This window comes from Contarinia nasturtii, unplaced genomic scaffold, assembly GCF_009176525.2.
Source record: "Contarinia nasturtii isolate CC-2019 unplaced genomic scaffold, AAFC_CNas_1.1 Cnas_scaffold_350, whole genome shotgun sequence".
Classification (NCBI taxonomy): Eukaryota; Metazoa; Arthropoda; class Insecta; order Diptera; family Cecidomyiidae; genus Contarinia; species Contarinia nasturtii.
The window spans coordinates 2053910-2068320 of record NW_022197705.1 but is presented as its reverse complement, the minus strand read 5'-3'; the positions used below and the strand labels follow the sequence as shown (position 1 = coordinate 2068320).

General features: G+C 33.9%; 1 protein-coding gene across 9 annotated transcripts in view; it reads left to right on the top strand.

The window, feature by feature from the left end:
- The window catches only part of LOC116338305 (trafficking kinesin-binding protein milt), a 37424-nt gene extending 24687 nt beyond the window's left edge, over positions 1 to 12737 (top strand). For 6 of the 9 annotated variants that reach the window (XM_031763452.1, XM_031763451.1, XM_031763449.1 and 3 more), the window contains 6 exons: positions 8917 to 9201; positions 9573 to 10094; positions 10214 to 10699; positions 10791 to 11271; positions 11374 to 11552; positions 11645 to 12737. In XM_031763452.1, the coding sequence (XP_031619312.1) occupies positions 8917 to 9201; positions 9573 to 10094; positions 10214 to 10699; positions 10791 to 11271; positions 11374 to 11552; positions 11645 to 12543 (2852 nt within the window). In that variant the 3' untranslated portion in view covers positions 12544 to 12737. Of the gene's footprint in view, positions 1 to 4324; positions 4828 to 6209; positions 6366 to 8235; positions 8363 to 8916; positions 9202 to 9572; positions 10095 to 10213; positions 10700 to 10790; positions 11272 to 11373; positions 11553 to 11644 lie in introns of those variants that run through there. The other 3 variants (XM_031763450.1, XM_031763455.1, XM_031763453.1) reach the window with 3 other exon arrangements.
- The last annotated feature ends 1674 nt before the right edge of the window (positions 12738 to 14411 follow it).

The following is a 14411-nucleotide window of genomic DNA, read 5'->3' as shown; positions in this document are numbered from 1 at the left end:
ATTCAACCAATCAGGGCGAGTTTCGTTTGTGTTTTAGAACAACGATGATGACAGTATCGTCACATGATTCAAAAATTCAAAAATGTATACATGAAAAGAACTCTGGAATATATTCGGCAACTGTTTTGTGTGTAGTCGAGAGACACATGACAGACATTGTTTTGACTTAATTACATTATAATGTTCGTGGTGATGTGAGTTAAAATGTGTTAGACAACAAATCGTCTGTAGATGGAGATTTTTGCAATTTTTCGATTGGAAAAGACAATAAAAAAGTGGTAGTCTCTTGTAGTCATTTTGATTAGACAAACGATCAGCTTGATTGTAATGATATATCATTAAATGCGCCGAGCTTGTGTTTTTTACGACTATCTAGTACGTCGATAATAATCCGCAGTTTATTGCCTTTTTGCGAATTATTCAATGTTTTGCTCTATACGATTGTTTATTACAAAATAGCAAGCATCAGCAAAGTATATGAACTGCTCAAGGTCGTGTTAAACTAAGCGTATACGCCACTCAATGTATTCGTTTTTGAAAAGTTCGACAGACAAATGAGATTCGATAAAATCATGCGAATTTTGTTTTAATGCAAATACTTCTTCAAATGTGAAAGTTTCATCGAATTAGAATGCTGGTTTTTTGTTTCTTTATCGGCGATCGGGTCTTCGTCGATAGTGCACATTTGATATAGTTATAAATAGCATGAACAAATCCAATATTGTCTTCAAAAAATCGAAGAAGCAGCAAACTAACCGAGCATAGCATATAAAATTAAATGTTGTTCTCTTCACGCCAATTGCCCCGGCAAATAGCAATCGCAACAACAAAAAATAATAATAATGCACATCAAAATACTAATGTAGTTCAAATACCTTAGCGCTATTCATTAGTTCGATGCAATGTATCGACAAACACTTTTACACATGTACCGCAGTGGGTAAACTTTGTGGACCGTCACACAAATAGATTTACATTTTTCCCTACCCTCTTTGCGAGCAATTTTCACAATGTGCAGCTGCCCAACAACAAATCAGTGCATGGTATTTGGCTTCGGGGCAAAACAAAGTACACTCCGTTTTAAGTCTGATTGCTTTGATTAATAGTAATCGCAATATACGAACATCGGTGCGTTACGATGCTGTTCATCTATTTTTAAAAGCAGATGAGCCAAATGGTACATAGATAGTTGATACACTGTCGATAAAAATCAATTATTGCACATCAATTCGCATTGCGCACACTTCGGGAAATCGTAAAATAATTGAAGATTATTTTTTTTTCATTTCTCGTATTTGTTTTGATTCATGCGGAACGAGCGCAAATTGCGCCGATAAATATGTTCAACACAATTTTTCTTCTTACGTTCATTGCAGAGTGAGCAAAAGTGTACTCTATACTTTGTTCAAAATTCAAATCGAATGAATCGTGTCGTGGATAAATGTATATCTGAATGAAGCACTGTTAATGCCAAGAAATTTAATGCACGCAGATCCACTGTTTACTATGTTTGAACGCAAATAGACTGATTCTGTGGTAAAACGTAAATGTGCGTTGTAACTTTTTTTCTCATCCACACCAAAAACGAACGAATGAGAGGGAGAGAGAGAGAGAGAAATTGCGTTTTTTGTGGCTTTCCATAAAAACGTTACGCATAAAAACCGATGTGTAGTTCTTTGCACGGTTTAATAAATTTCGGTTTTGCGGTGCTACCAATGTTTAGCACTTTAAATTGAAATCACATTGCGTATCATTTCTAATTGCTCCCAAATCAAACACCTATCAAGTTTCGTTGATAACATTCAATCCCATGATCTTCTTTTTTGTTTTTCGCTCTTGTTTTGCGATCAAAGCCCAGCGCTTGACACCATTTTTGCTTTTATCGGAAAATACAACTTTTCTTTCAGTAAATGTCTGTGTTATTTTTCTTTTAACCATCTCATGCATCGAATATAAACAAAACAACAGAATCATCGAACGAATTTTACGTGTTATGAATGGTAATTTACCAATTGTTGTTTAATCGTTACTTTTACAATTTCTGGTGGCGATTATAGCCATTTTGATAATAAAATGCCAGCGGTAATTACGTCAATTTTAACAACAAACGAGAAGAAAAAATAATAATTATAAATTATTCAGGAGGTACATTGGGCCATACCATTGGTACATGAGGTAGATATGCGATAATATGCACTTGAAAAATATGTATGGTTAAGCCTAATTGCTTAGCCAAGCAATGAGGAAAACATCGACGAAATGGAATCAATATTTTAAAACGAAAGAGTGAAAGATACCAATTTAACTATTCGGGTCAATAGATTTCTTTATTTATCAAAGTATATTTATATGCTTTCATCTTTGGAAAAGTTGTGCATAAACGTATCGAAACAGCAAATAATATTTAAGTTTCACAAATTTCCTTCACAAATAATTCGTAAATTCGATCATTAAAAAACGGTTCGATTCTTAATCGCAATTTACATATTCGTTGTATGAAGACCTTTTCAAAGATTTACTCACCTTTTCAAAGATTTATTTATTGAGAACTATACCAAAACCAAAGAGAAAACATAAAGTTTTATTTCTTTGACCCGCTAGCTTGTGGGCCAATTGAATAATTCAATTAATTTGTACCTTTTTTGGATTTGTTGCACGAAAAATATTTCACAAACAATCCCAACTCATTTTCTCTCTCTCTCTCGATCCAATTTTCTCCTCCAGTTATCAGAACAATAGCATCTAAGGTGGGCTACGTTTTTTTTCTATTTCATTGTGCATGTTGCGCGAGTAAACTTTAGATGAATATCATTAATGTTGATTTCGTTTGGGAATTGTAGTTTTAACGTGCGATTAAATCACTATTAGCGGCTGCATCATAGTCTCCAGAAAGTAAAACGAAGAACGAAGCGCAATTATTTTATTTTCTTTGCAAAACCGCTTACGATTTCAACTTTTAAAACTCTTTCTCTTGCCATTTTCATTTGATTGGCAGAATGTATTTGCTCACTATTTCTTTTCCTTCTCATTGTTTCCAGAGTATCATTTAAAATTGGTGAAATAACTAGCATTGATTTGATGGCATTTAAAACAATTTGAGATTTTATGCATCAATGATGAGGATACGATATTCTTTAAAGCGATGCAAGACGCTTTTTTTATCGAATATTATGTTGTTTGTATCTCCAGACTGTTTTTTGTGCCAAAGAGCATGATTTGCATTATATTATTTTGATTTTTTTTTTAACCGTCGTCATAATTACCTTCATTGTTACTGTGTAAATTCATTAGAAATGCTTTGATGGAAAATTCTTTTATATTGTTATTTTTTGCAGTGTCTTGCATATAAACAATGCATTCGGAATTACATTTTTTTGCATATGTGATCTTGTTGCGTGCGCATTTCTCGGTGTGATTTCATATTTGATGTTATGATTTCTTGGATCTTGTCTTAATTAAGATTTTAAATTTTCCTTTGTTTTTCTCTCAATTAAGTATGAAAGCATGTTCTCGCCGAGAATGTGACTGCATTTGCTCATAAAGAATGCGACTCAATTACTAAAATCTAAGAACTCATCTTAGTCACTGTTTGACACAATAAGGTTAAGAAACTGGTACCACTAATGACACGGAATGATGTTCGCCGGAAAAAGCATGAAAAAATCATAAACTGTGCGAATTGATTAAAATGAATAAACATGTTTTTTTTATTTCATGTTTGTACTCGGAACGTCGCAATTTAAATTCAAACGAAAAATCGTGTATAATATTTGATTGCATGAAGAAAATGCCCATTAACTTCATATTTCTTTATTACTTCGCCTTCATAATAATTTATTCGCCATTTGATTGAAGCGAAAACTAAAGATATGCACGTGTAGTCAACAAAAAATAGGAAATAAGTTGTACTGAAATTAAAAGTAAAGTAATCCATGCTAAAAGTCCATACAACATGCAATTCCACCGCCATTCTACTGTATTTCGTCCTCCCAATTGTTGGAATAGAAAATGTTGTCGTTTCAGTAGATATTTCCCACCGAATTATTTCTTATAAAATGAAATTCTCACATCTTTTCAAACCCATTATACTTTTTTATTTTGCATTGAACTCGTTGTTTTGTGTTATGCATTGCACAATATCATAATATCACATTGAGCTCACCAACTCATGCCGCTTTTTAGACGACACAATTTGCTTACTTGCTTTTTAGCCCATTCATTGCATTGCTTCTTTTTCTCCATTTCTTATTATCCAAAATTCCAGAGTGATTCAAAAACAGATTTAAAGTGCCTGTACAATAGTTGCCTATCAATTAATAATGTGTAACCGTTAGACACTTGAAGAAATGTCATTTGACGAAGACGTTACAGATCTCATGGATTTGTTTGAATACGATGAGTTTGATTCATATGATGAGCATACATATCAATTGACTGAAAATAATAGTTCAACAGAAGGTGGTGTTCCTTTGAGCGTTGAATTGTCGGAATCGTTGAGCAAAAATGAAACTCCAGTTAGTGAAGGACCATCGTGTAGTAGTTTTTTTAAAGCTCCCGAAATATTTTTAAGAATTGACGCGAATGGTTCGGGTGTGTCTGCGAGCACAGATGAAAATACAAGCAACATTGAATCGAATGAATTAAAATTTGGTGAAAAATCAAATTCACTAGAGTCATGTGAGAGTGTGATATTTAATAATCAAGGTGAATGCGTTGAACTGCAATATGAAAATGAATTTAGCGATGAATCCGACTGTGAACGCAATCAGTTTGTACGAAAGCAAGACAACTCGATTGACAATGACTACGAAGAGCTACTCTTTGAAGGTATTAATAATATAAATCTTATTTACAGAATGACAATTGAGCATACACGAATTTCGACGTTGTGACGATCTGTCATTAATTAGCATATCACTAAAGAGATCATATGATATGTTCCGCACACTTCTAAATCAAGAATATATACATTAAGAAGTTTGCCTGCGTACAATCCGGTTACCGGGTTGAACATACAACAAACCATCACGGTTAATCTCTTCAAATAAAAACCGGTTAACCGGAAAGAAATTACTATATTCAAACACCATTGTAAATTTTTTGTTTGAAATTAATAACTTTTTTGCTTATTCATTTAAGGCTTAATGGCTACGGCAATATAAAATGATTCAATGAATGTAGTGGCAAGGTGTTATACGTATCTGATACAATTGCTATATGAATCAGGAAATAGATCAAACAAATGTGATTGTGGCATTGCGACCAATTAGCTACGTTTCAATGAATCAATACGATGGTTTTTTTTGTTAAATGTTAGATAACTATTTGGCACTTGAAATATTTTGCAAGAATTCAGAAAACATTTAAAACGAATCGAAATTTCATGTTTTCTCACAGAAACTCGAATTCACTATCGATCTGATCCCATTTCGTAGAGTACGATCAATGAACAATATTCGTTCATTATTATTTTTTTTGTTGATGTTGTGAAAATCGTGAATCGTGACTAGTACAAAGAAAATGTGCCGAAACCGAAATGCCATGGATACAAATAAATCAATCGATAAAAATGTTTCCATAAATTTAAAGGTGTACACTGCTTTAAACAAATAATTGTTATTTATGGGTTGAAATTAAAAGCGAACTCAACCAATGTATGGTGCTAGATCTATGCTTGTGTACACTGTACATTATGTCAAATTTTATTTTTGCTCTCTATCTTTCGTCCAATTCAGTATGAGGTAGACGATTTTCCGCGTAATTATTGGCTATCAACTGAATCTTTCTACGTATTCAATTTTTCGGTATGCCGTAAGGTGAGACACTGCACAATGTAATCAATATTGGTGTACTGTTTTCGTCATAGCCATGCAATATGCACAACATGTTTTAAAACAAATAGGGGAAGCATATTTCGTGACAGAGGATAAAAAAAACGACGCAACAAATCTATGGCGCATGTGCCATTTGAAAAGTGAATGTTCTATTAGAACGTCAAATGATTGCGTTTTAAATTCACCGCACACATACACGATGAACGGATTTTTGTTATTTGAATGGAATTTTGTGCGAAGATGAAAAAAATATATATATGCGACTACGTCATTCAAATTCAACCTTCAACCGATGAAAAATACTCAATCCCTCGAGTTCAGTTGTATTAAAAGTTATTTATATTTTTTGGATCTTAAATGTTGAGAATTATCCTCGAAAAGACAAAAAGATAGAGAAACAAATATTTTTTCGGCGATTTGACTTAATTGAACTTTCAAATCGATAACCAAAAGTCATCGTATATGTTTTGTTTTCCATTATGTGAAAAATTGTGTCGGACTGAAATGAAATTGAAAATCTCTTTCATTCGGGTATGTGTTATGAAAGAAATTTCACTTTACAAACAACAAAATTGAATAAATGGTGAATTAAAATGATATAAACACACGTAGGCTTGACCGTTCACATAATTGTAACTCCAATTGAATACATGGCAAAAAAAGACGTATTGATTCGGTACTTGGTTCGTTTGTTCATTAAAGAATAAAAGAAGAAACTACATTATTTTTGTGACAACAGTGAATTCAAACCGTGGTTAATATTTCATAATTCCAAAATGTACAAAGACAATATCATTTGGACGGTACACCGTTGATGTATTGCTTCATTAGCGAATCGAATACAAGCGGGGTCACAATAGATATCAAACGAAAAAGAAAGCCGTGAATGAATCCATTTATAGTACCTCTGAAAACATAATGAAATGCTAAAATTGAATTGTACCATTGTGGATTGCCGCTTATGTACTTACACGCTCATTACAATAGCATCGTATTACATATAAAAAATATGAGTTTTTTTTTTAAATATTGTTTGTAACAAATGCGAAACAAAAAAGTATCAGTTGTTATTATAACACCCTAGCTCTATGCTAGTTCATCGAGTTCCAGGCGGAAGCAATAAAAAAAACATTGAGCATGTATGCGTAGGTACTGAAAAACCGTAAAATATTCAAATGTGTGGGCACACTTTTTTGTCTTCTAAAGTTCTTTTCACACTCATTGTTCTATCGATTTCACTCTCCGGATCATTGTCTGCGTGTACGCCGTAAAAGAAAATTGCTCAGGTAACAAAATGTATATGCAAATGCGTCCAAAGTGTTTATGAACGATTTATTGTTGAATTTGAACATTCTGCATGAGAGCAAAATTCGACATCGTCTAAAGCATCACATTGTATATGTATTATTCCAATTTCTTGGTTTTTATTGTATTTTTAATTGTTTACCATCCTTGTTTGGCTACATCTAAGACGATTATCAATGCAAATATGTGGGAACCATATTTATTTTCTCAGCAAAAAAAAATTTCTTCTACTTCGTCTATTGTTTTATATTTCTTCGTTCGTTAGCTACATTTGGTTGCACTTTTCTTTTTCTCTGTCTCTTACAAGCATTCTTTCGCCGTTTCCCATTGTGTATGGTGCTATGCTTTGCACTTTTTTCTCGCCAGTTTGTTTAGTTCATTTTGATCATTTAAACAAACTGCATGTGCAACCGAACCGTGTTCAACGAAAATCTAGTGCAGAAGCAAAACGAATAAAAAAATTTGAAAAATTTATTTGTCAAACTACTGGAACACCAATATTGACAATCTAATGTTTTGCTTGATGTCAAATGACATTTGACGCAGAGAATTTCGCGAAATATTTGATACAGTGCGCATCCTCCGATTTCGAACAATTCTCTCTGCTTTTCAAATAAAAAGAAACAAAGAAGGGACAATCTAATATGGTCGACATTTTACAAAAGGATACACAGACTCGACGATACAACATTGATTTCAAACACATCCCATCATAAAATATGGACAATTCAAAGAAAATAAATAATTTTTTCGTAAATTACACAAAACACTGGTTATTTTGTGAACATTTAAGAAATGAACAAGAAAAAGAGTATTTTTCGTAAACACAAAGTAGTGATAGTGCAATATATAAACTCTTCTTCCTATACGTAACATAAAATGTTTTTTTGGAACTTTACGTCTTTTTAAATTTACATTGAATTTAATTTGTGATATTTTGACCATTTGTGTTCATAAAGTTTTTTTTTTGTAATATAACAAAATGTTGGGTCGGGCAGTAACTGCTTTTCGTAAAAGCGTTATTAAATCAAAATCCTCAAATACAATATCGGATAGAGATGAGGATGATGATACGTGTAATGAATCAATTATATCAACAGCTTCATTATCAATTGCATCTAGTGTTACAGAGCAACATCGACGCTCTTCGTTGACTTCAACGCCAACGTCACGTTTGGCATTGCTTAAGAAAGAACGACGCTCTCAGAGTGCAACTCGCGAAGGTGAATTTTATCAGTGTTGAGATATCAGAACGAAAAATATTTATAGAAATCATCAGTTTTTATGTGGAAATCATCAAATGATACAGAACAATGTTATTCAAATATTGAATCTCTAGTTTTTCGGGAAAATAATTGAAAAATCTTCAAAAATGATAACAATCGCAAGTTATTTATATAATTGAACCAAAAAATGACATTATATAGTCATATCTCTGTCTTTCTTTACTAAATATGCCATTTAAATGAGCGATACAGCATATAGTGTTGGGAGCTCGATTATTAATTTCAAAGACTTTATGTTTTTGAGCCATGGTTTCTGTTTTTTTTTTAAAGACGAATATCGTTCATTTTTTTGTATTGGGTGTTCAACTGCGTTTTTTCGTTAAAAAAAAACGTCGAAACCTTGTCGATATTGACAATATTTCATATGATATAAGTTATGCAATCATCGATGTTGCTAAAAATAGAAGTTAATTTAATAAACATTGGTTAAGTAGTATTAAATGAATAAAATGCTTAATTTTCTTGTTATTTTCTTCTCTTTTTTCTTATAGTCCTTTGCTCCAATCGTTTGAGCCAGATGACACGCACGTACAATGACATCGAAGCGGTCACGCGTTTGTTAGAAGAAAAAGAAAAAGATTTAGAATTGACAGCGCATATTGGCAAGGATTTATTAGCCGAAAATACCCGCCTCAAAAAACAAGTTGAAGAACTGGAAAACGATGTAAAAGTGGCCAACGAAAATTGTACACAGCTAAAATACGAATTAACAACAAAATGTAACCTGTTGGCGGCCTTAACGAATGACGATGATGCTATTGTAAACGAAGAAGAATGTAAGTTTATTTCAATTTAGAATCGATTTAAATGACACCAATTGTCGCGACGAAACTCAATGTTATAAGACGTCAATTCAAAGATAAGCGCGTGTGTTATCAATTTGTGTGTTACGTTATTGAAAAAAGTCAAGCAGTGTTGCTTAGCTGAAATGAAAAACGTTATCATTGCATTGTCAAAGCTGATATCACTACACAGACTCATCTGTGAATCTTGTACTTGATGTGTTTGATTTTGTTTGAAAGCTAGTCAGTCAAACAGAGATATTTGTCGCTTTCATAGGCGCCTTAATTGGATTAGAGTATTTTTCCACTCATTTAAGTAAATTACATAAGTTAATGTGAATATTATGGTTTTTCCGTTTGCTTAGATACACCAATGTCACTAACATCGGTTAATTTGGATTTGCTGCAGAAGAAGGTGTCAATTTTAGAAAATGAAAATAAATCACTTCGAAATGAAGCGTCACAATTAGTCAAAGAGACCGATGAAGTTGAAGAGATTGAACGCCGTTTAATGGACACTATCCGAGATGAATTGAGCAGTACAAAAGATCAGTATGACCATCTTATTTATGAATTGGATAGTTTGAAAGAAGAGAATAAAGTGCAAAGTGAGACGATCGAAAAGCTAACGAACAATTTGACGAAAGCAAATTTACAAATAAAAGAATTGACATCGGAATATGATGACCAAACGGTACGACTACGGATCACAACAGATAATCAAAATGAGCTTGCTATGGAATTGGCGGAATCAAAAGCACGGTATCAAGAGGTGCTATCATTGTTGGAAGAAACACAAAAGGAACTTCGAAATCAACGTAAACGACAACAACCAACTGTACGAAGTTCATTAATTCCAGGAATTGCATCGCTTGCATATCCACCAGGTGAGTTAACAATTTTAATTGAATTTTAAATAAACATTTGGCAATTTTAAAAATCTAAAAAAGGTGGATAACCGAGGAGCATTTGAATTTTTGTTAATAATCCGATTTAATATTCGCAGGTGAATCGTTGCAGTCCGAGCTAATGGAATCGTCGCTATTTTCCGACCACAGCTTAGACTCCGGTATTGCATCAGATCGTGGTTGCGGTATGATGGGTTCAATGTATAATCAAAATAATTCGTATAAGAAGGCATTTGATATGGTACGTTGTGTGGGCAAAGCAACAGATAATCAAAATCTGCAGCTTGGTTCAATGTCAATGAGTAGCAGTTCGGGACAACCACGAATGTCTTCATTCCCATTCGCAAGCAGCATAAACTCAACAAAAAGTCCATCGATATACGGTAATTCATCATATCCAGCATCGATGGGATCGAAAACATTTTCACGTGATAGCCTAACATCCGATTCAGAGGATAGTTATCCGGCAAAACCAATCGGAGTACCCGGCGCACCGGGATCGAAGGAATTGGAAGCAGCACTGAAAAAACTAACACCAGCTGAAGTTTTAGTGCGTCGTACAATGTTATCGAATGCACCGCCAGGTAATTTCTAATTTTTCTAAAAAAACTAGTTTTTAATATCGATTTATTGGAAATTGAATTTAACAATTTTATCTAAACAATGAATGCACAGGCACATATTCATACGACGAAGGTATAAATGATGGTCGGACTGGTTTCCGTACACCGGATAGCATGCGATCCGATAGTATAATGTCAACAGGTTCATCGGGTCACAGTTTATGTTATTCTTCCAATCATCCATGGCGAAAGAAGCTTGAATTGGTCATGCCGATGGAAGGTTCACAGACGCTACATCATTGGAATCGATTGGCAACACCAACATTGGGCGGTCTTCTCGATGAACGACCTGGCGTTACAATTCGCGGTGGTCGAGGCCTAGACGAATTGGGATTACATTTGTATTCGTTATCGGATGTTGAAGAGGACGAAGCCGACCATCCAGGCAAACAATATGAAACGATGAGCAGCATTTATACGTACACAAATAGCACAGTTATGCATCCGGATGATGGAATGTCGATGACATCTAGTCTGCCACAATCGCAAATGTCATCGAAAGTTAATTCAATAAGCAGCTCACGGCAACCAAGGTACGACAATTTTCGAGTATTTTCACAGCTTATCAAACTTTGAATTGCGTTGTTACTTCGAACTTTGAACATTTTATTGATTTCTTTCTTTCATCTAAACAGCGCACCGGCAACACCACACTCTGGTTTATCTCGACGAAATTCATGCTCAACATTCTCGCTGAGTGCGGGCTTAGCTTCAATGCTAAACGAACGAGGTATTAAGGCAGTTACACCAAGCGCATTAAACACACCAGCCGGTCAAAATCATTCTCCAACAGTGACACCTTGCAATAGTCCGGGTAAGTTTCAAATTAGAGTTAACTCAATCAAGGTGTTCGGCATACTTTGTGTGATATATCAACATTTACGAATATGACATTATTTTTTTCAGAGGGATCACCAACCCGAGACCGTTCACCCGAACCACCATTACTAACAGGTTTGATTTATTCGGGCGCCGATATGATTCGACGAAAATTAGTCGGAAGTAATAGTGAAAGTCCCGACCGATCATCCCGAATCCCATCACGAAGTAAGATTCTTCTCTCACGACAAGAAAAACGTGCTCTGCGATCGTTGCGTCTGGTGGAAAAAGTCGAAAGCATTGGCCTCGAGAATATAATGCATGCATCATCAAATTATCACCCAGTTGGTATGAGCCCGTTGGCCGTTGGATCTGTACGAACACGAACGGCAAGCCCAATGACCCAACTGACCAGTTTAAAGAATATATCACAGCAACAACGTCGCAGTGACGACTTGTACGCTATGGATAAGGAGACAATAAAAGCCGTATTGAATAAGGGTCTTTCGCACGAAAGTCTACTCAGTGATATTAGTACCGATGGTTCAACAACAAGCTCAATTACAAATGCTGATGATTCATCCGATTCGACGTTGAATAGCCAGAAACGGTCTGTTCCATCGTCGTCGCATGTAAGCAATACCGCCGCAACAAATCGCAACGATAAGAGCAACACATCGCAGCGTGTAAAACAAATGCAGCGACAAAAGAGTCGAAGAAGTCTGATGAATGGAGCTGGTGGTCAACGACCTGATCTTGGTACTGTTGGGTCTGTGGCAGCTGCTAAATCTCTATCCAATAACAATAATAGTTTAAATAGTCATAATAAATCTACTCACAGCACAAAGAAACAATTACAAGAATTGGATTCAGATGATGATGATCGATCGAGCATTGCATCAGCCGCACCCCAACAATCCTACACACAAAGTTTTGTAGGCAGCATTAGTTCTCTGTTCTTTGGCCGTAAAGGCGGTCTTTTGTAAACATGAATAGAACTAAACAACACAGACAAATCGTTCATATTCATTATGAACGAGCCAAGATCATATATGTAATAGTTACAGAACAGATACAGACAGCAATTGATAATAATGTAAATTTAGCTAACAATATTAGATTGAGACAACATTTCCAATGCAAGTCCATATATTAAAATCGCAGATCGTTAGAAAAAAAAGAAAAGAATGTGAACAAATTAATTTTGTGAAATAGAAAAAAAGCAGATACAGCAAATTATAATATGGCATGCAGAAAATGTTAATCCCAAAGCCACCCTCCGTTTTTTGTTTTGAACATTATTACAGCAAATATCTGTAGATTTAACAACAGAGAGAACAAATGTGTTAGATAAGATTTTAAGCATAAGAACTGGAAATATTTATTAAATGTCATTTAAATTATATCAGAATACAGATGAAAAATTATCGCTTCGCGAATATGAAGCATGATGTGCAGATTTCTTGTTAGGGAACATGTTACATTTTCAACGCAGTTCTACAATCGAACAATTTCAATATTTTTTTTTTTTTCGTTTTAATTCAAAATATTAAATCATAGTATTTTTTTATTTTGAAATTAAAGACTTTTTCGATTGAACTCGATACGGTATTAATCAGTTTTATTTAGTTCAAGTCCATTGCCTTTTCATGTCACTTGTTATTTTCGAAAGAAAAGTTTGAAAAATCACAAAAATAAATTTCAAAATTCAAAATTTAACCATCGTTTTTTCCATCCTGTCAATGTTGTCACAAACTTTTAAAAAAAAATTATCAAAAAAAGCCTCCCATGAATATTCACATTCATTTTGATATACATTTGATTTCTTGTGAGTGGGTTTTTGAATTTTCTCAATTTTTTTTTTAATTCATCAATAGATCTGAGACCTGATAAGTCAACCAACTTATCATGATCTAAGATGAGTTTACCGCCTGGATATTTAATTCAAAAACCATGGCTCATTGGTCTTGATTTGCAACAAAAAAGATGTGATTATTCAACAAATAGACGTTCAGTTGCTTTCAACTGGTCTTCGCCGAAGATCTGTTTTAAGAATATAAACCGAGCTCGATGGTACCATGGTCGCATGGTTATGTGGCCGTTCATAGAACATTTTAAATTTACTGAAATATTTTAAGACGAAATCGTTCATCGATTGTTTGTTGAATTTATATCAAATACTCTTTGTTATCAGCAATACTTTACGCATCATCACAACAAATTTCGGAAATGTTTTTTTTTTTCTTTCATTGTATAGACATTTATATTGCTTAATATAATTATCGTTGATTTATCGCGGCTATGACTTTGATTTCGCAAATTTCGTTCATTATAAAATGTCATTTTCAATTTTGACACACGTACACAAACAATTTACAGAAAACTGTGTGAAAATTGTTAAATTATTATTATGCATTAAAATAGGCGTATAAAAATCTATAAAATATATTTTTTTGAAAAATTAATACAAACATCTTTTCATTTTTGTGATGGAAATAAAATTGGATGGGGTACTGAGTATTTCCCCTTCAAACACTACAACAGCAACGACGGAGCGGTTCTTTGGTTGATGCATGTACTAAACGATAGAAAATAGTAGGTAAACAAAATGGTAAGTAAATAGTACTTCTCCTTCGTCGTTGGGAAGATTACTGTTATTAATATCGTCCTTGATATCAATTGGCTCAATCATTTATAAATCATTGCGGCAACTCAAATTTTCGGGATTAAATATTCCCATTATTGCTTGAATTTTGGTTTTTTATTCGAACTAAGATTATGGAGTTTTGACTACAATACACCGATTATGTATTATACAATAGGAACCAAATTGAATGTGCATTTAAAAAGACAA